Source organism: Molothrus aeneus, chromosome 1 (assembly GCF_037042795.1).
Source record: "Molothrus aeneus isolate 106 chromosome 1, BPBGC_Maene_1.0, whole genome shotgun sequence".
NCBI classification, from domain to species: Eukaryota; Metazoa; Chordata; class Aves; order Passeriformes; family Icteridae; genus Molothrus; species Molothrus aeneus.
The window spans coordinates 136,712,583-136,735,892 of record NC_089646.1 but is presented as its reverse complement, the minus strand read 5'-3'; the positions used below and the strand labels follow the sequence as shown (position 1 = coordinate 136,735,892).

The window sequence follows — 23,310 nt, the reverse complement described above, 5'->3', positions numbered from 1 at the left end:
GAACATTCCCTCTACACAGACACTGCATTAAACACACATCCATGCATCCAGGGCTGATCTGCCCTTCACAGCCCAGCACACGTTTATTCCTTCTCTTACCAAAGTCCAAATTTGCATCCTCAACTGCATGGGCAAAGAATGCAGCCTCAAAGGATGCTGCCCTGAATTCCTTGAAATGGGAGTCACTGCTGCCTGAGTGAGCTCAAGTCATACATCAGTTACGTGTCCAGAGGGGAACCAGAGAGAAGCAATTTACATCACAGGAAATATATAGTTCTCAATGTCACATACAAGTCTATGCAGGAATCTCTCTGGACAGCAGTGATCAACTGATCCAAATTTATAGCTAATGTGTCTTCATTGTCTTCATTGTCTCCATCCCGTATCAATCAAATCCCAACTTCCATAAGCAGGCCCATAACAGTGATGGGGGATGACCAGAACTTCGCAGTCCATCAAACTCTCAAGTAATATTCTAGATGCAGTGGAAGAGAGAACCTGGCCCACACTGAAGAAAAGGATGTAGGAATAATGGATGAGTGGATAAAGGGAAAAAGAAGAGTTCTTAACATCTGGGGAAGACATTCATGCTTCAGCATGACATGACAGAAGATGAGGTGAGCTTCTATTAACAGCTCATGGAAAAACAAAGGAACCCTAAAACTGCATCACAATCCACAAGACACCAAGCCTGAAGAAACAATTCAGTTGAGACTTCAGCTCTTTGAGATAAAATGCAGCTTATTCAACTAATCAAAGTTTTCCCTGTGAGCACAGTGAGCAAGGCTTAATTAGGAACATAATGTAATGTGTGAAGGACATTTTGTTAAAAATACACTGCATGTACTGAGGAACTCTGCTTTTTTCATACAGTGTGACATACAACAGGCACTGAACCAAAACACCACAGAAGTATGTGGTTTATGCTATCCCATTGGACTACCAAACAACATTTAACATAAAGTATTGCAGATATATAGTAGAGGATGTCTAAATGTTCCTTTACAGTATTGCCACAATAACTGCTTTTCTTTCATGTTACCACAGCCATTACTAGAGAGCTAACACCAAAAGTCATCATCAAACATCTAAACCTCATTTGGAAAATATATGTAACCTTTTTTGTTACTCCTTCTTCTCTGTCTTCTAATCTAGACTTAATATTAAACCCAGCTTTGTTTTTGCTTAGCAGCAAAAATTAGAAGCAACTCTATTCAAGCCAATACAATTATTTCAACATGAAGAAGGAATCAGCCATCTGCAAAAAACAGTCTAACAGGTAATTTTCCACTGACAGCTCTTACCATAAAACAGGTGACAGAAATGACACTGTTTCACCTAACACTGTGTTTCATCTAACACTGAAAGTAAACAATTAATGCAAATTGGACAATGCTTTTAAAGACAATAAAGTCTTCCATCTATGCCCTTTATACATAATTATTTTCATCTTAGTAAGCAGACACTTAGGAAGGACCACCATCAGATTGTAGATGGAGCCTATTCATCACACAAAACAGGCAGCTGACCATCTCTATTTATTTATGCATTATTTTACTTTTTGATCCCCCCTTGGAAAGCATGTGGAATCTATGAGACATTTTCATGCATCATTTCTTGTAGAAGAACATCAAGTCACCTTTTTTGCCCTCAGGCAAACTTCCCCAATGTGATCTCAGTAACTGTCCATATTTTCTATACCTTGTGTAAGCAGCTGGAGGTTTCGGACTTCTTCTCTCACCTTCAGCTGAAGGACTTGCTGCAGAATGTGCTGTCTCAGGCTTTCCTGGGCAATGCCCATTCGTTCAAGCTTTTTGTCAGTAAGTCTCAGCAAAGCACGGCCTGGAAGAAAAAGCCAAGAACAAAAATCACCCAAGAATTTCCATTAGTGCAATAAGCTCATTCTGACATGGTAATTCACTACAGAAAAAATTCTCAGCCCTGAAATACCTTATTCTGAGCAGACATTGTTCCATCTGTTAGGTACTCCCTAACTGTTAGAGACCTATGTGCTACTCCTCCCTTTTCTATTGTTTTTCTGTATTGTTTTGGTACTTTGTGAGATAGAGGAATCTTGTGCCATTTTAGACAGCCAGCTGCTGTTCTTAAGGGCCAGTTGTTTTCCCATGGGTAGGACAACCCCTGTAAATCTACAACTGACATAGGTGCCTAAATAGACTCTCAGCTATTTTCAAACATCATGTCAAGAAATGAGTGAAAACCAATGACTGTGGGTTTTACAAATTAAATCAATTTAAGTTTTATCAGGGACAAATATTGTTGCAATTCAGATATGTCTATAGTTTATCAGCACCATTTCCCAGGATGGTTCTGTACTTCATGGTTCAGCCTTCCAAATCCCTCTTAACAGCAAACTATCACAGCAAAATTGGAAAAAAAACCCCAGAGATTTCTATCAATTATATCTAAAACACTCCCAAAAAATATTTTGTCCGACTATAAAAACCATCTGCCTATGGTCTTTGCAGGCATTCACTCCCAGTTTGTGACTTATCTTTAGTGTTAGGTTAATGTTGAAACACAGCCCCAGGCAGATTGTAGATGTTAAAAAAATCAAACAATCTACGATTTTGCTAGTGGAACTCTGACTCCATCTTTTGGGCATGGCTATGCTATAAATAAATAGGAGCAAGGCTGTACACTGGCTGAGCCAACAGTAAGGAATTATTTGAACCAAGCAGAGAACCAAAGCATCAAGCAGAATTTTGCCCTAGGAAGAAAATGAAAACTTACTTTCTTTGGTCTTGCCCACTGCTGTGGGGCAGTACAGGGAGGAGTGTTGTGCAGCCCCCTACTGACTCTTGATTACCACTGTGCACATTTGCTATCTAAAGGTGCCCTGGCCAATGAAAACAAATCAAACTGGAGCTACATGGATACTACCTTGAAAATGACCTGTTTGGTTCACTTTTTTAAACAGGTTCAACTTTTTACCTCCTCTGTTTTTTAATTATGAAAAACCCCTTCTTTGACTTCTCAGGCCTTCTTCTGAAACCAGGAGAAGATAGCAAAGAACAAGTTATTCCCTCTGCAACACAGCAGCCTCTGTGCTACCATTACTGTGGCTTTTGGATGAATGGTACAATTTAGCTCATTAGAAAGTGTTACTCAACACAGCAAGATAAGGCCCTTATTCAATGTCTTTCCTTGCAAACTAGCAAGGAGTAGAGAATTTTTATAATTATTTTAATTAAAAAATTTAAGATAAATGCCAAAAATTTAAAGGGGCACAGAATATCTGCCCCAAACCAAGGAGTTAGCAGCATGCCTTTCACAAACTGCTATATTTCACTCACAAGCAGTTCCACAGGATCTTGATATAACACAATGTAAAATACTGGGATATTACTATTAATAAAGCAAGATCTTATTGATCAGATAAAAATGACAGCATTCATAGATGTTCAGCCCTTCTGCATCTCTCAAACACTACACACTACAAAGGATGACCTTTTGACTAGGAAACCTTTCTTTGAAATCACAGACAAGAAGAATTCTAAGGGTTAACGTAATTACAAACTATTGAAATTAAGTCTCTTGCAGATCAATGCCAGCTGTCCAATTCTCCTGGTGATAAAGGCAGCAATAATGACTTCAATTTTTTTATTGTCTTATCACGCTAAAATATCTTAAAGCAATTTATAGAGGATGTACAACAGTTCAAGAGTATGGTCTGTAATGTCAAATTAGCAACTGAAAGCAAATAAAAACACAAGAAACCAGTTTAAAGAGTGCCAACACCTGTCATCTTAGGGCAGTGAGTCAGCAACAGTAATATGAAAGGACAGACAGAGACCATGCATCTCATCCAGTGCCCTCCACCTCTTTTTGGCCATAGATACAGTCATTACTCTTTCCTTCCTCTGGGCAACTCTTTAGTTCATATTCAAATCGTTTTTCTACCCCAGCCACTGCCTTTGGAAGTTGAGTGTGCACAAAACAGAAATGTCTCTTTTCAACTCTTGGCATGTCAGCTCTTCTGCTGCTTAGGCTCAAAGCATGATGCTATTGACTCATACTCTCTGTAGCAGCTTGCACAAATTGCCTTAAATTAACTCTTTCTTACACCAAATCCAAAGTGACATGTTCAGGCAGTGATGAGGTGAGAAAGCAAACATCCAAATGTGGCATTTCAAGAATGCACTAAGGGACCTGATCGTGAAAATTCAATCCTCCTCATACCTTCTCCCCCCTCAACACTTAGAAGAACAACATCCAAGTCACAAGTGGAATAATTTTCATTCTGACACTAAATCATGCCTTTGAAAAGATATTTTTAGTGCCTGGACCAGTCACTAAAGCCAATTAGTCACTAAGGCCAAGATCCTGACAATCAGCTAATGCTTTTGGATGCTTCCCTGTCTTGCTTTGTGTATTATGCATATCTGAAAGAGTAATCATTTTGTGCTAAGAACTCTGTGTTATTGAACATTGAAGCCAACTGTCCAGAGAATTTGTGGAGTCTCTGTCTTTGGAAGCATTCAAAATCTGTTTGACAGGGTCCTGAGCTGGACTTGTCCCTGCTTTGAGTAGATGATTGCAAGTGATGCCTTCCAACATCATCTGTTCTGTGAACTAACCTGCATGAAGGATCTTGATCTAAATACCTATTTTCTTTTAAAAAGCTGAGATTAACAAAGGAAATTATTAAGAATACACAAAAGATGGCCATTTTATCAAGCATTTTATCAACATGGTTAAACAGAGAGACAGCTATACAGTAAAAATTGGGGGTAGATTTTTAATTTTCAGAGTGCAGATATATTATCAAAAGCAGAATATTTCTAAGAGTATACACTGATCTTTGCTCAGACACAAGTAGAATAAACTTAACTACCATTGCAGGAAAATTTCCCAACACTACAGAACAGACACTACCTCTTAGATGTAATAGTTACCTGCCCAGCAGGAACATTTTTTCAAACAGAACATTTTTTTCAAAAGCACCTAAACTAAGAGAACCATAAGGGTCCCAGTGACAAACACCTAGGCCGTGGTTCAGGCTAGCTGGAAGGCTGGAAACCAAATGTTTTAAACAAAACTCCACAACTCCCTCAGTATCTGCACACGTCTTTTAACACCTAAACCCCAGCCCTCTCATACTCAGGGCAGATCTGCCGTGGAAGGTTCTGAGCTACCCTGAGGGCAAACACAAAATATAAAACACTTTCCAGCTTAATAATAGATTGATGGCCTAATTTTTTCTAATATGACTTAGCTGCTACAGATCTCATTGAATCAAGCTGGGATTAGATGAAAATCTGAATGGAGGGAGAAACATTGCATGCCACAGAACATTAGCATGAGTATAAGCACTGGTCCAATGGGGCTGGCATTGGCCCTTGAGCAAAGAAGGCAGCACACACTGCTGTACCTAATGAGAAATGCTCAGCCCTCCCTGCACTGCTATATCCTACTGCTCTTCCCCCAAGTGCCAGTGTACAGGCACACAGAGGGACACCTCACAAGAAGCCTTGAAAGAACACTTGCAATGGAGGCAAAGGGCCAGGTAAGAAAGGGCTTATTTAACAAGTGGAAAGAACTGAAGAAATACAGGGAAACAAGAGCAGAAAGCAGTGAGAGGCTGATATGACACAAAACCCTGATGAAAACTATGAGTAATTTAAAGCTGATGAAAATAATAAACCACAAGTGGGAACAAATGATGGTGTGAAATATGGCCAAGACAGGTGACCTTGTCTTCCAAGTACAGTATGAAAGGTATACCTGATCTTGATCTTGTACCTATACTGAACATCAAGACAAGATGTTCACTTTACTTACTTGTAAAACCTGAAAAAACAGGGAAATGAGATTTACTAAGCCCCTAATTATGTAAGATGAAAAATGTTTCAAGTTTATACTTAAATGCTGTAAATGCCATTTTATTCTTAGTTAATAGATAACAGTGTGTTTCTCTAGTTTTTCAAACGTGGTGCTTTTGTGTTTACATGAAATAGTCTGATCACAGCTTTCCTCTTGCTTAAACAGGGTGATTGTTGGCTTCTCCTGACTGCCTTGGACATATCTTGTAAGAAATTTCCATGACAGAGACACAGGCATAAACATCATTGTTCAGGTGCTGGTGAGACACAAGTATAAAACTCTCATTATATACTCAGGAAAGAATGCAAACAAGAATGGGCAGAGACAGAGGCTATGATTTCATAGTGAGGAATGGCAAAATTGTGAGAGGAGGCAGAAATAGAATAATCATCTACAGAATGAGACTAGCCTCATGATGGCAGTGGGGGGAGATGAACACTGGGAAAAGAGAAGAACTATTAGACTGAATATATATACTATATATATATAAAATACATATAATCCCTGACTATATTAGGGAACTGATTTGAAAAGAGAACAAATGGGTGTGATTACAACTGAAGATGCTGAGTTCAGAAATATCTTTCAAAAGAAACAGCACAAACCAGAAATCAATCAAATTTTCAGAGCAAACTTTGTATAACTTCATGATGCTTCTCTGGATAACCTATCAGATCTTCTACAGTCCCACATTTTCTGCTTTTCCCATGAGAATTTAAGACCCTGTCTCTCCTTCTCATGCCTGTCTCATCACTAGTCAACCAGACACATTAGCCACTTTGTCATCAATGCCTTGTGGCAAAACTACAGCTCTTCCTGCAAAGGCAGCTAGATCTGATTTGTCTTACTAATCATTTTAGCCCTAAGACTAATGCAGACTCTTGGTAAACTGCAACTTGCATTACCATCCTCTTTGTCCCCCTTCAGGTATCTAATATGTCACCAATCAGGGAAGACTTACTTGCTTTAAAAGTAAAAATGGATTCATTTTTCATCAGACTTACCATAGCAGCAAACACCTCATTGATCTACCTGCTAGCATAAGAGCAGCTGCCAGCCTAAGCAGCTCCCAAAATTGCCACTGGCACCTACTGGTACTTCTGATGTGATGAAAGAATCTCAGCTGGGGACCAGCTAAAATAGACAGGAGACACAAAGTATTCTGGTACAGAAATAAAGAAGAAGGAACAATAGTTTCTAATGATAGGGACTAGGAGAAGCAGAGAAGACTATTTAACCTTGAAGAATATTAAAGATCTCCTGCTGAGGAAGTTCTCCAACATCTGAGCCAGCATTCTTGTACTTTCTCATCCTGTTAACAAAATCAGTAAACCTCCATGAGGCCATAGGAATTACCTTCTTGTAAGACACATGAATGGAAGAAGCCCATGACTCCAGTTTATCTACAGGGGAAGCACAGGAAACCTGGCTACAGGAAGGCTCAGGTGTCAATTTGCTCATGTATCAAACTAGCTTTGGACCCACTTTTATTTGTTAGTACCATCAAAGATGATTCTCTGTCTCTCACTCATTATTTGCTGGATCTGGATGACACCCATTCTATAATAGAGTTTCTCAATGAAAACACTGTAATATTGGTCAATAAACATCTGATCAAACTCAAAGAAGCAGCTATGTAAACAAAGGCACTTTCTGAATATTATCTGCATCCCTTGTTTCAACATGATGTCTGTTTATACTTCTGACAAGATGAAGTAATGACTATTTTTATTTCTGCCAATAAATCTACAATGAAACAAGTTTATTTCCATAAAGCCCTTCTCAGGTCTCAGTTTTTTGCACCATCCCATCTTTCCTTCCTCCACACTTCCGAACCACAAGCATGAACAGAATATGAAAGAAAAGTAACTCAACAGAATCTTTAACTTAGCTGCATTATCAAATATAAAACTAGCAACAGCCAAAACATGGCTTTCTTTCTAAATTTATTTCTGACAAACTTACTAAGATGTCAGTGTTGCATGTGTCAAGTGTTGCATGTTGCCTTGTTGAACCATACATTTGGGCTTGGGGCACCAACCCAGCCTGTCCAGATCTCTCTGTAGAGCCTTCCTGCCCACCAGCAGATCAACACTCCCACCCAACCTGGTGTGGTATTTAATTCAGATTACTTAGTTTGACGTAACTTCCTCTCACCTTGGTGCTGCCTTTCCCAATTCCCTCTATATTCTACCATCTACCACTGTCATTTTCTATTCTCTTAATTCTGATACAGTCCTTTGTGCCATGTATCTCCTGTTCAACGACAGCCTCTGAAATTTCAATTAGGAGATGTCTTTCTGACACTCAGTCCTCCTTGCCTCTTCCCAGGGATGTCTCCCAGGTAGCTGCCCCCAGCTGCTTCTCCCCAGACCTCTCTCTGAGGCTGCTGTGCTCCTGACACAGGCTCAGGCACATCCATCAGCTCAGTCACAACCACACTGGATTTATGCTACTGAGCAAAACCAAAAAACCTGCAGTAATGGTGAAGTCATGTAAGAATACTGAAAGACAGTGAGTTAACAGAGCATGGACCTGGAATATTCAATTTAGGAACTGCAATTTAAAAGTATCCTTCTTTGTCCCTGGTACTTCCAGCCAAGTAGCTCAAGAGTCCAGGTTGAAAATTAACTGAAGACAACCATCCTTCTCCAGAAGTGAAATTCTCCTGACTCCCAACTCCTGCCATAACGAAAGCAAGCAATTCCTGCTCCTTGACTTACCCACACATTTCCAAGAAGTATTTAATTGCATACACTGTGGGATCACACATCCTTATATCACAGAGTCATTTAGGCTGGAAAAAGCCTTTCAGATCAACTATTAACCCAGCACTGTCAAGACCAACCCTAAACCATGCCCTAAGAGGCATAGCCACATGCCTCTTAAATACCTCCAGGGTTGGTGACTCTACCACTTCCCTAGGCAGCCTATTCCAGGGATTTTTGGCAAGAAGCTTTTCCTAATATCCAATATAAATCTTCTCTGGTAGGGCTGTTGTAACCCATGTGCAGGACCTGGCACTCTGCCTTGTTGAACCATACATTTGGGCTTGGGGCACCAACCCAGCCTGTCCAGATCCCTCTGTAGAGCCTTCCTGCCCACCAGCAGATCAACACTCCCACCCAACCTGGTGTTGTCTGCAAACTTACCAAAAATGCCCTCAGTCCTTTTGTCCATATCATCAATGAAAGTCTTAAGCAGAACTGCTACAGATACGTAAGAGACTTAGTTATAATTTTTTTTAAATTAATGTATTAATTACTCTAGTGTCTAATGATTTACAGATATATTCAAAAATATCTTTATTCTAAAACAATATTAGAATAAAAATCTCATTACAGAGAAGGGAAAGGGTTAATGAGAGACTGTGTATCATGATTACTGGAAGTGGTTCAGTTGGTAATTTACTGTACTGATGGGAACTATATTGATTTCTTACAAGTCTTGAGTAAAAGACTATTAGATGGTCCTGTTTTTCAGATGAACATATTCAGCACCTGATGATTTTAATAGGAGGAAATAGTAATAACTTGAATTCCCTTCTGAAATATAAATTCAGGCACAAATCATATTACAGCACTTTTCAAGCATACTGTAAAATGTGAGACAACCATTTTTAGTGCTCTCAGGAAGGACCCAATAGGACCCACAAAGTAAATTAAGGATAAATGTAAACCTTTAGCAGGCAGTCTGTAAATCAACATTGCTTGTTGTACATACATCTGCCACCCTACTTCCTGAACATACAAAATTATATATTATCGACAGCTATATACAGACATAATACTGACATATAATAATGAGCTTTTATTATATTGCACATCGTATATTTTAGGAAAAAACCCTAGGACTATTGTTTGTTGGTACCTGTGTGCTAGATTTATGGTGCCCCTATTCAAATAAACATCCCCAAGATCTTTCCTGTTCATGATGGAGTGAGTGAATCTGTCAACACGTTTGGTTTTGTTCAGCATCAGCAGGACACGCAGTTCTTCAATTCCTTGTTAATATAATGTTGCTCCCTGTGCATCACATTATGCACTATATATCCCCTTTCTTTATTAATTTTTTAAAAATCACATTAGATCATTCTTGCTGGCAAGAGTCTTGTAAATTTATTCAGGAGTAAACATACATTCCTATATTATAATGTACAGCTTCTACACAGAACAGATTAGGAAAGGAAAAGATGATTTGGAAAGCATTAGACTTTGACTGAAGTCTTTAAAGCAAACTCAAACACGAACTTTTGCTGTAACTCCTAATGGCAGACCTTACAAAATTCAGATTTCTTGCAGAAAAAAGGGATCATTTATTACCACAAGAAAACCATAAACAAACATACACACCAAAAGACCCCAACACTCATTCTTGAAGTGACTAGCCCAAGTAGAATTGGGAAATCCCTGACATCACACAGAAGACAATCCATTTATAAGCAAAATCCTTCATTGTTTTCAAGCGTTGGGTCTGGCTGAGGCAGAGCTCATTTTCCCCTCAGCAGCCCTCAGAGCCTGTGCTTTGTGGCAGCAGCTGGGAAGCCACTGAGAACACAGTGTTTTGGCTATTGCTGAGCAGTGCTCCCTCCCACAGCATCCACGCTGCCTTTCCAACATCTCCCCCCACACCAGCAGGCATGGGATGGGCAAAATCTTGGGAAAGGACACAACCAGGACAGCTGACACAAACTGAGTAAAGTGATATTCCATATCACATGACATATGCTCAGACATAAAAGCTAAGAAATAAGAAGAGGAAAGGAGTATCTTCATTATTTCAATATGTTTGCCTTCCAGAACAACCCCTACATGTGCTGAAGTCCTGCTTCCCAGGAAGTCACCAGACATCACTTCCTGATGGGATGTAGAGAATTAAATCTTTGGGGTTTTTCCTTTGCCTGAGTGTCACATTTTATTTTAGTAAACTGCCTGTATCTCAGCCTACGAGGTTTTTTCCATCTTATTTCCTTCCCCCGCCTTGCTGAGGGGAGGAGAGGAGAGACTTGGGGGGCACCTGGTGTCAGGTGAAGATCAACCCACCACAGTCACGCCTCGCAAGGCGATCTTGGGGTCCATCTGACTCATTCTGCTGGGGACAGCCAGCCCCTCTTCCTCCTGATTACTCTAACTGCCACACAGCATTTAGGCAAAAACCTACACAAAGAAGAAGTCTTTGAAACATGTTTAATTCATTTTCTGAGTTTCTTTTAATGCCAAACTAGTGGGAAGCACAGAGGACCGACATAATGTGAGCAGACAGCTTACTGTACTGCATTGCAGAAGGTCTGTGGGCCATCAAAGCTCCAGCAGCACTCCAGAATTTGAGAACTTACATTTGCTAATAAGATTTTCTAATCACTGCTTTGTTTAAAAGAAAAAGAGAAAAATTAAAATGTTATTAAATATTAAAATAAGATATCATATCCCAATGCTGAGGTACATACAGTATTAAAACACTTCCCAGTCTGTATCCCTAGGTCTCTCCTGTTCCACAATGTTATCTCCAAGCAGCTTGCAGTGATGCTGTCTTCCACACCCATACCAGCTTAATCCCTCATTTTTAAAATAAAAATAAAATTGAGAAAGTTTTTTTGTTAATATTCATGTGGTTAATAATTCTTACTAATAAAAATGGAAAATTAAAAGCAACATGCAGGTTAAGCACTGTAGACTGCTTCAACTCTCCTAACCTGAAGGAGGAACCAGCCACATCTCTCCAGATGCATGTTTTGCTCTAGCATTGCTCTTTGGGGACTTGAATTAGAAGCCTGGCACACGTCAGGTGGCACACATCACCTCTGATATGCCTTGAACTTACTGTCTATACTGCCCATTTTATAACCTAGGGAAAAATACATTTCCACTTGTAAAAGTTACCTCTACTCAATTATATGCACAGTCTTACAGACACAGGCACTAACCTGTTGTTGCACTGCTGGCTCAGTAGTACACCAAACTTTGCATTTCTTCCAGCTTTTATTACTGTAGCTGTGAGGAGAATCAGGACATAAGGATTTTATTTGGCTGGTGTATTCCTCCTATTTAATAGTTACACTTGACCTGTAGAACACTGTGAGACAGTCATTTTGGATCAGAAAAAAACCCCAGATACCTAAGCAACAAATGATTGTAGCTACTTTTTAAGCAACTCATCCCTGTAACAGAAGCCAGACCTTATTTTTTAAACTCTGTATTCTGTACCTCCAGAATCTGGCTCAACAATAATATTAATAATAATGATCCAAAACTAATGTGCAGGAGCCTTACCAGAGGCTGCAGCCCAGCACTGTGGCCCAAAAGGAACATGCAGCCCAGCCCCTGGCTCTAGCTTTGGGTCTCATTCTCCCAAGCAACATAAAAGCTTGTTTTCCACTACAAAGTGCGGGAAAATGTTGTGGGAACTTTTTTAATAAAATAACTGCTATAGCTAGGAGCAAGGGAGCTCTTCCAAAAAGATGGAGACAGGTCATCTTCAAACTTCCAGCAGAACATGCCCAGCTCCTGCTCCAGGCAGGGGGCTGGCCCAGGTCCTGCTGAGGTGGGGCTGCACTGACCTTCCTGTGATGCACTTGGCAATCTCTGTGCAGGGTGCAAGGGCTCCAAGCTCTGCCAGCTCCCCGCCTCTTTCCAAGACCAGACACAGAGAACCCACCCCAGCCCTCCCTTTCCTACATGCTAGAGAAAGGGCCAACTGCCCTGGCAGGTGGATGGTTTGGAGGAGGATTGTAAAGCCCTCAGTCTAAAGGGGAAGCCAGAATTATTTTCCCTTCTGCTTTCCTGCTCAGATTGGGAAAATGTTGGGCATGCATAAAGAATCAGCTGCAGGCACTGAGGTAAATCCATGGCTAAAATAAAAAGGGAAACAAGATGGTCAGGTGCCTCCAGGCTTTTTCAGAAACCACAAAAGGGACTAATCTGGATCATAATTTAGGAGTTCACTTTTCCATCCAGAGCATCACACCTAGGACCTGAGTCAGGCATAATGGGATCTGTGTGTGTCACTCACTGGCTGTCCAGCAGCAGATGTCTAAAAAAGAGCTTGGGACAAAATACTCTCTCATTCCCCAAAAGCTTGTGATTTAGCAACTAATTAACAAAAACAAAGTTGACTAATTTTAGCTACAGCTGAGCCTAAGGTCAGTGGATGGCTTCCAGTGACTATAGCAATACTTAGAGCTGCTTGTGATAGGAATTTCATCAACATTTTAAAATGGCAGAAAAATTCTGCCATTTCCAATGTGATTTGATTTAGCAGGAAGGGGCAAAACAAGAAAAAAGTGCTGCAAGGTAAACCCAAACTAATTAAAATGAAACACTAGTTAAAAGATGAAGCTAATTCACAATCAGAACCCCCTAGCAGTGAAATGGGTGATTCTCAGGTCCTTGTGGTCTTGAAATGGAGTTTTTGGAAGAGAGTGTTCAGAGGAGCTCAGTTTATTGGTGTCTGTACAAGAGGGAGGCAGCAGTAGTGGAGAGCTCTTTATCTCTGCATGAGATCTACCGTTCAAAAAGGCCTTGGGAAAAAAGCGTGGGAAAAAGTAGAAGGAAGACAAGGAAATTTATATAAATCAAACAAGTACCAGTAAATTCCCAAACCTCAGGTAATATGGGGTGTTTTTCTGCTTTATATTATATTGGCTTTCTGATAGCTTCAGTGGGTTTTATTTCTACTATAAATTAAATTTTTCCTTTCAGACAGAACAGCAAACATTAAATCACTGTATTATGTATGAATCTTCAGTTACACCTTGTTTTCAGAAAGAATAAATGGAGAGGACACATTTGAATGCATGACATGATCCACCTTTAAGTCTTTCTTTAAAGAGGCACTGAGTTGAACAAACACTAATCAACCTATAAAATCAGATTAGAGAAAAAGCAACAACTGTGGCTAGTGAATGTATTATAACCCTTATTGGCAATTTGCCGGTGTTAATTTTTATAGAGGAGAATTCTGGAAACGATCATCATGGAAATTTCCTACAGTAGCACTGCAGACTAACCCTCACCCAGGAGATGAGCAGATCTCACCCTCACACACCCTGAGCAGATGTCACAGTGTTTAAGCACAGTTCTTTCACTCACAGAATATGCACTAGGAACCAGTGACACACTGGTTAAGCGCAGGGCGAGATGCTTTACTCATGCAGAGAGGGACTATTCCGACAGGTTGAATGAAGGTGCTGTCACTCGTATCAGTGCTCAGACACAATTATACATAATAATTTTTCCACGAGTTTACACACACACATACAAAGAAAACAGAGGAGGAAAACATCATTTCCAGCCTGGAAAAACTTTCCTAAACCACAAGAGTCTAGAGAATGTTTTTTGAGTACTGAGCCACAAATTGAATCCTCAGTCAAGTACTAAATTGTTTATCTTCATCTCCATTCATTAGCTTGCACTCAGTCTTCAATACAAAAGCCAAATCATTTTAGGGTTAGTTTCAAATGTGATTTTGATTATGCACAAAAGACAATTTCTTGTTTCTTTGTTATAAATAAACATTTAGGCTTAACTCTCTTTCCTGGGTTGTAGACACGTCTTGTGAAACTCCAGCATGTAACAATATTCAGATATCAAGAGCTGAAGAGCATCAATATAAACCAAAAAAGTGACAACAGATATTATTAAATAACTTACTTCATCTTCCAGTGCATAATTAAAATTATAAATCAAATATCCAGATATGTAAATACTCTTCACTCAATTCACTTATATTTCTTTGTAATGTTCTCCTTTGTGTCACCTTTGTGATACCCATTTTGCTTGGTTTTCCTCACCAGCTTTTTTCTGTTTTCTTCCCACTGAAACAAGTTCTTTCCTGCACTTTTCTCAACTACAAAGCTCCCCTGGTAAGACACATGTGAGCACTGACAGTATGAATTCCTGTAAATACCCCTGAATTAAATCAGCTGGATGGTATGTAGGATCACAGCTGTCTATAGATTGAAGTATCAATTACAAATCCTTTGGCACAGTTGCATAAGAAGCTGATCTAAATCAAGTTATTTCCTGTCTGCTCCCAAGCTATTTTCTGATGACCTTTGAAAATGGGCAAGCCAAGATTCTTTCTGCATCATACAGCAAGACATAGGTACTCCCAGTCATGGCCTCAGGACCTTGTATCTGGTCTCAGCAGCCGTGTTCTACTTAAATGATAAGGATCAGATCACATAAGATCCATTCATAATGGTGTAAGAAACATTTTCGTTATTCAGTGAGCAAGAAAAGACCTGGGATCCTGGTGAATACCAAGCTGTATGTAAGCCAGAAATGTGCCCTTTCAGCCAAGAAGGTCAGCTGTTGGAACCCTGGTTACTGAGAATTCTAGACTTTCCTGGGCTGCAGTAGGACATAGTATTTCCAGCAGGTCCAAGGAGGTGATCCTTAGCTTCAACATGACCCTGATGAGGCCACACCTGGAATGCTTTGTCCTGTTCTGGAATCCCCAGTATAAGAGAGACACAGACATACTGGAGCAAGATCAACAAAAGACCACAAAGATGATTAATAGATTGGGGCATTTGTAAGGTAAGGAAAGGCTGAGAGAGTTGAGATTGCTCAGACAGGAAGAGAGAAGGCTCAGGGAGAGCCTTCCAAGATATGTAAACACCTAACAGAAGGAATAAAGAGACAATGGCCGCAAACTGAAACAAAGGAAATTCCATTTAATTGTAAAGAACCTTTTTTGAGTGTGCTTGAACACTGGAACAAAGGTTCTGAAAAGTTGCTGAGTTTCCATTCTTGGAGATACAGCTGACAGGACACAGCTCTGGACAATCTGCTCTAGTGGGCCCTGCTTTGAGCAGGAGTTTGGAAGATGACCTTCAGAGCCCCTTCTAACCACAGTGACTGTGATTCTATTCCATGAAGGTACAGAGCAGCAAATCAGGCAGCCCGAACTTCGAGAGAGTTAGCAAGGTCACAACTAGCAGGTACTGAATCCAAGAGTCTTACGTACTTTGTGTATCGATGTATTCAATTGAAATGTGCAAACCAAGGAGTCAGGTGAAAAAATACCTACCTACCCTCAAAATTGTTTAGATACAAGTGTACACCACCTACAGAATCCCTCAGCAGCAGCATCCAGATATTGGATTTCTCTCAAGAAAATGCTGTAAGTAGCAAGTTTAGAAGAGCAGAAGGATGGAGTCTATTTGGCTTGTAAAACGTGGGATTTTTCAGCCCTTTGAAGGTCATCTCATGTCACCCATTCTGAAAAGAGGACCGCATGTGGTTCCAAAAACATCCATTCTCCACTGCTGTCCACACCATTAAATTAACCACTGCCACCAAGGTTCAGCTGCTGGAACTCAGTTGTTTGTACTATCAAATCACCCCTGAGATTTCATGGCCCACTGACCTGGGCCACCTAACAGTTCCTCAGAAACTTCCAGGTATATTTCAGGAATGAGCAGAGACTGGGGGCTATTTTCCACAAATGGCATAACACAACCATCCTATCCTTAGGAGTAAGAACCTCTAGCAGCATGGGCACAAGTTGTTGTAATTGCTTATTATTAGCCTCAGTGTCAAATGATGTTTGAGAAACACCACTGACATGAACATGGCAACATTACAGAGCCAGAAGTTCTCTTGTCAAAACCCAACCAGCTCTACTAAAATAGTACATCTGCTGCATAAGGGTTTGTTCAATCTTAAAAGACAAGAAGACTTCCAGGATTCAGTCTTCCTGAAAAGTACAAGTATAAACTGATTTCTCAGAAATCAGAGGTCAGAGGAGAGACAAAACTACCTCCTTCCTCATGAATTCTATGTGTCCATTGGCACAAGCCAGAGCAGTTGGAAAGGATTTCCTCTGCTGTTTTTCACCTTTTCTTTCTACCTGTTCTAAGCTTTTAAATGACTTGGTTCTCTCAACAGGGAAAATGATGAAAAGCACTGGAAAAGAGATGTCTGGTTAAGTTTTTTATGATGGTAGCAATTTTATTTAGATTTAATTTTCACCTCTAGGCATTTTAAGAATTCTTCTGGCTTTAGGCCTTGTGTCAGATCTTACTTATTAAAAAGTTGTTCCAACATTTTCAAATACCGGAAATGAGAGGGAGAAAGAGAAGAGGCGTAAATGACTGGGATACTGTGTTTGAAGAAAGCAACATTTCTTCAAGGAATGCTACTTCTGTGAAGTCCTGTAAGAGACAATGTGTGAAAAAGAGCCCAAAAAACAGTAATGTCAGGTCCAATTTTGGATTACTTCTGAAGGGCGACATGCTGCATATTACATTGCACAAGTCAGAAGAGCTGTCAAGGATTTTTACACATATATCCTGCCTGATTCACAGGGATCATTAATTATAGTCGTAGGGTGTGCCTATGTCAGTTCACTCATAATTCTTGGAACACCCTTAATGTCTTCTGCAATCCTGACCTCTAAGCCAGCACTGTTTCTCAAGCACTGTCAGGACACATGGAAAAAATGCCATTGGTTTCCTCCCACCCATAAGTACAATTATATCACTGGCACAGTCTCTACAGGAACAGCTTTTCAGCAAGGACAATAAAAGGTCTGGGAAAGGAAGACTGACAAAAATCTGTTACTTCTAGAGACAGTCACCAGGTTTTGGTCTTTACCTAAGCACAGTAATTATTGGGATATCCTTCCAGTCTTGGAATAAACACTATATAATCAAAGTTAATCACCTTCCTACAACCCTGCAGACTGAATACTTTCTGCTAAGTAACTTCCCCAGTACTGGAAAGCACCTCCTCTTTGCCAGCCAAGAGCCTCCTCCTGTTACAGAGTGGCTGGGTAACAGCAAACCTGCTACAGGACTGCTGTAAGAGACAGTAAAACTACTCTGTTGTCACAAAAGTGGTAAATACAAAGACAGCTCCTAATGGTTTGCTCTCTCAGTGCTCCTAAATGGTACAAAGCTGTTAATAAGAAATGTTGCCTTTTTCCACTCAAAGTTTTTAGATTCACCACAGATATTTTCATAAGATTTAAAGCAACACTGATCACCTGGAGAGGTGATGAAAGAGGTTAAAAAGTACCACAATGCTGGGACTTTTTAAAGATCCTGACTTACACCCACAGACATGCTGACAAGAAGAACATTTGCATCTACAGAGAGAGGAACATCTCCTGAGATCAGTATGGACTTGCAGCATTTCGGGACTGCCAGGCATTCAATGCACTCCCCAAGTTTGCAAAACCTTCCACTGAACCCTTGCCCAGAAAAGAGAATCAATTCAAGTCTGCCTTAAGAAGTCCCAGAACAATCAGAGAAAATGGCTTTTTAGAGAGCAGCTAACCAGACTCTTAACATAGAAATGTTTCTTGCTATGGCTGACTTCAGCAATGCAATCAAGAGTTTTCTGAAAGCGAGAGACCTGCACTTCAACAAGGAGTATCAGATCATCTCAGTTACATGAAACAGGCACTATGAAATGAAGTGATTTTAAAAAGAGAGAGAGAGAGACTGCTATTTCAAATCCAGGAGGGGTTAATGGGAAATCCATGTTCTTAGATAAGAAATTTTACTTGTGTGATAAAGTAAAATGTTGCTCCATATACACTGTCATGGTTTAACCCCAGCTGGCAGCTCAGCACCACACAGCTGTGGTATGGCAGGAAAAGGAAAAAGCCTCACAGGTTTAGACAACAATGATTTAATAATTTAAACAAAGTAAAATCTAATAATACTAATAATAGTAAAATATACTACTACTACTACTACTACTGATGACAGTAATTGTAACAGGAAAACAGGTGATGCTCACTGCAGTTGCTCCCCACTCGCTGACCAATCCCCCCCACCTCATTCCCCAGCAGCAACTGGCCCCTCCTGGCCAATTTCCCCACTTTATATACTGGGCATGATGTGCTATGGTATGGAATATCCCTATGGCCAGTTCATGGCTGTCCTGGCCATGCTCCCTCCCATCTCACTGTGCAAATCCTCAAGGGCAGAGCTTGAGACCCTCAAAAGTCCTTGACTTTGGGCATGCATTGCTAAGCAACAACCAAAACATCAGTGTGTAACCAACATTACCCACACATGAAACAAAATCATAGCAATATACCAGTGAAAAAGGAAATTAACTTTATCCCAGCCAAAACCAGGACAACACTTACCCACCTGAGTATGAACTCATACAAAGTGTTACTCGTAACTGAGGCATTCACTCTCTCATTCATATTGTACAGCTTCAACTTTAATGAACTCTGATGTACAAAGTTATTTTCACATAATTATTCTCTTTTTTGTTATAGGGCCTGCTTGGATATTATGACAGTTGTGCTACAAAATAGAAAGAGAAGAGTATAAAACCATCAAATGACAAATAAAATGACAGGTTAGTATATTACTTATTATTTTTAATAATAAAACCTCAATAGTTGTGAATACCACAGTTGTTCACATTAAAACATTTTTATTGCAGAGTCCTAAGGCTGTCCAAAGCTGGAACAGCATTTGCTTAAGGAGGCTAAATTATTTCTCCATCAATTGCATTTCTATATTCTCACACTGACTCTACAACAAAAAAAAAAGCACATGAGCTGTCTCCAGTACCTTTCTTAAGAATCTTTCAATCAGGTGATACTGTTATTTTTTATCCTTTATTATTATTTTTGGACTGTGGTAAAAACCCACACAGTGGAAAGACAAGTATAACTTTTCTGAGCTTTCTTATCACTCTAAAAGAAGAATAAAGAATTTGTATCACCTCTAAATGATACATTCAGTCCAGCAGGGGTGTGGCAGGAAGGCTCTAAGTACATAATTTCTCCTTCCATTAAGTTCTATTTCTACATAGTCTTAAATACTTACAGGAATTGGAAGCATTATTGGTTGAGGTAGAGAGCTGCAGTCCAAGCTTTTCTTGCTCTAACTTGGGCTCACTAAAGATTTCTATGACTCCACATTGCAGCAGCACATGGGTTTGCCTAAGAGTTATATTATTCACACTACCACAAGGTTTGAAATTAATATGGCACCTCTAACAAGAGATGCAGAAGATTTTTATGTTAGAGCATCACACCTCTCCCTGTATTGTTGAGAGGCAATAGTCAATACAGTGTGACCACAGCTATTCCATTTTACAAAGGCAGAGAGCCCTGGCTGCCTCCTTGTTCAGAACCTGCCTGACTCCTGACTTTATAGCTCTGTTAAACTTCTGCCTGACACCTGGTAAAGATAAAGTTCCCCTCTCCAGGGGTCAGTTACACTGAGCATTTCCAGTACATGACCACAATACAGTTGTCTGAGGCATGACTGGGACCAATAAGCACAAAGACATGTTACCTCCCCACAAACTTGAATTGCATGGGATGGCCACAGTTGTACAACAATATTTAAAAGTGGAGATGAAATCCTGCCTTGGTGCCCCTGGTGCAGGAGAGAGCACATCAGTCTGCACTGAGCTACTGCATTCCTGGCTGTGTGAGTTGTAAGGAGCTACTCAGAACACTTAGTATGCTTGCAAGAATTGCAAGAGGACACAAGGGCATCCACGCCTACTTTGTGGAGGGCAAATCCAACCCACGTCCAAGTTAATCCACTTCCAGTGTGGGCTGACAACCAGATGACACTCAAAGTTTAGTCACAGGGCTTGCTAGTGCAAAACAATTTGAAGTTGAGTTAAATTAATTTGTTGTCCATGTTGGGCCACTGCAATTGCAAAAAATTTAAGGACTTCTCAATAACCTCCTACAATTACATGACTCGTCGCTCTGGTTTACATAAAACAAAACAAGTTCAATATTCTAGTTTTGATTTTGGTCCAAGGTCAAATTTGGCAAATTCACTTTTCTGCACTCAAGAAAGTCATTAATTATTGAAAACCAGAAAGCTGCATGCTTGTTTTTTTTTTAAATCAAATATTGGTCTAGTATTAGCAAGTCCTCAAATTCTTTGGGAAATTTGTTTAATCATTTTGATATATTTTTGAGAGATAGCATTGAAAGATACTGCTTCTCACAGTCTCTCACTACCAATTATAACTGCAGGTTTGTACAAGAGAGTGTTTCAGACTACAATTGCTCATACTGTTCTTTTACTGTGGATAATTCATTGAGGTACAGAATGGATCCAGCACATCAAAGCTTTTGCTATACAAAAGTGTTAATGGCACTGCAGTTTACAGCGTTTTTCTGCCAGATGGATGATCATATTGGTGTAACAGTTCCCAGCAATTCTTGCAAGTCAGCAATAGACTGCACAAGATTTAGTGGAGGCTGTTTAGCTAGAGCTTGCTTACATAAAGAGTATGCAAATAGTTGCTTACTACTGAAGGATTCACTCAGATGGAATGTAAAAAAGCCATATTCTACTTTGCCTTATATTTTCAAGACTACTATGACTAAAAAGAGATAAAGTTTCCATCTTCTTTCTGTAAGATGTATTCTGACATCTGGCATTCCAGAACATGCAGTAAATGGGCAGATACTGTAATTGTTATTTTACTGACAACTAACTATCTCTCTAATAAAGGAGAAAAACAAACAGTCAGCCCTGAAGCACACCTGGTGAAAATAAACAGTCTGTCAGGGAAATGAAAGCCAGGCATCATTCATCAAATTCAACAAAATAAAAAGGCTCTGTGAGCTCTTCAGAAGTGGTGTCTCTGAAGGTCAGAACTGTATTGCAGCAGTAGGGATCTGTAAGTAAATACTGCAAGTTCTTCAAAGCTAACTTCCATCAATGCTGACAGAAATATCTCAATCTGTGGTTGCTCAGACTGTAGAAGAGAAGGCTCCAGGGAGACCTTATTGCTGCCTTTCAGTACTTAAAGGGAGCCTATAAGAAAGACAGGGTCAAACTTTTTAGTGAGGCCTGGTTTTTAACCTAAAGGAGGATAGATTCAGACTAGATATAAGGAGGACATTTTTTCAGTGAGGGTGGTGAAACAGTGGAACAGGTTGCCCAGAGAGATGCCCCATTCCTGGAAACATTCACAGAATCACAGAATCACAGAAATTCTAGGTTGGAAGAGACCTTTAAGATCATCGAGTCCAACCCATGTTCTAATACCTCAACTAGATCATGGCACCAAGTGCCACATCCAGTCTTTTTTTAAACACATCGAGGGATGGTGACTCCACGACCTCCCTGGGTAGATGATTCCAGTATTTGACTACTCTTTCTGTAAAATACTTCCTCCTTATTTCTAGCTTGCATCTCCCTTGGCGCAGCTTGAGACTGTGTCCTCTTGTTCTGTCGGTTGTTGCCCGGAGAAAGAGACCGACCCCCAGCTCACCACAGCTACCCTTCAGGAAGTTGAAGAGGGTGATAAGGTCACCCCTGAGTCTCCTTTTCTCCAGGCTGAACAACCCCAGCTCCCTCAGTCGCTCTTCATATGGCTTGTGTTCCAAGCCCCTCACCAGCCTCGTTGCTCTCCTTTGGACACGCTCAAGCATCTCAACGTCCCTCCTAAAGTGAGGGGCCCAGAACTGGACGCAATATTCAAGGTCAAGGGAGACAGGGCATTGACCAACCTCATCTAGTTGAGGGTGTCCCTGGCCATGGCAGGGAGGGTTGGACTTTTGGGATCCTTATGGGATGACCTTTAAGGGACTCTTGCAACCAAAACTATTGTATGAATCAAGCACCACAAACCTGGATCATGTATGAAAAGTGAAAGAGATTCACAGGAGCATTTTCATTGCATTTTCAGCTCGTTCAGGGAATTTTCTGGACATAAGAGTATATGTGCCATCAACGAATCCAGAAAATAAAATTTTAAACTTAAATACTGACTAAATAGCAATGAAAACAACAAGCTCAAGGGGCACACAGTTTTCTAATTCATCAGCCTGGTGGGTTTTTGTTTGTTTTTGTGTTTAGTTTGCATTTTTTTTAATACTCTTATTACTCCCTTGCATCTTTAAATATTCCTCTCTTCTAGTACATAACATCACCACCAGCACAAACAAAGTCAATGTGAAGGCTGCACTGCTCAGATCTCAGCAATCAGGAAATGTCAGCTTCCAGGTTCCATGTCCTTAACTCATACATATTACCATAGAGGTTCGAAGCATAATGTGTTCAAATTAATAATGTGTTCAAACTGTTGGAAAGCAGGAGGGTATTAGCAGGAAATATGCTTGTCCCATACTCACACTCCTTCATAAGCATTACCTTTGGACAGAGAAGATTCTACTCTAGATACATCCTCAGCCTGATGTAGCACACTCATACCTACAGCTACGCCACTGCTTTAAAGATGCAGATGGAACAGATTTGAAAACCCATGTACGCTTCGTTTTGAGAGAGAATCCATGAAAATCATTGCACAGAAAAACATGCATATACAACATGTTATGCATAAGAAATACAATTTACTGCTAATTATTTTCTACATAAGGAATGATAGTGCATTTCTAGTTTGAAAAACTCAGTGTTAAATACAGCAATATGAGAAGAAAATGAAAGCTTCCATAAAAGTATACACTTGATCCACAGAATAGCAAGTCTCTCTAAACACACAT

At 40.1% G+C, this 23,310-nt stretch overlaps 1 protein-coding gene across 1 annotated transcript in view; it reads right to left on the bottom strand.

The window, feature by feature from the left end:
• The window catches only part of SAMD12 (sterile alpha motif domain containing 12), a 175,835-nt gene that overhangs the window by 91,664 nt on the left and 60,861 nt on the right, over positions 1-23,310 (bottom strand). The window contains exon 4 of the mRNA XM_066565820.1: positions 1,702-1,842. Within this exon, the coding sequence (XP_066421917.1) occupies positions 1,702-1,842 (141 nt within the window). The remainder of the gene's footprint in view (positions 1-1,701; positions 1,843-23,310) is intronic.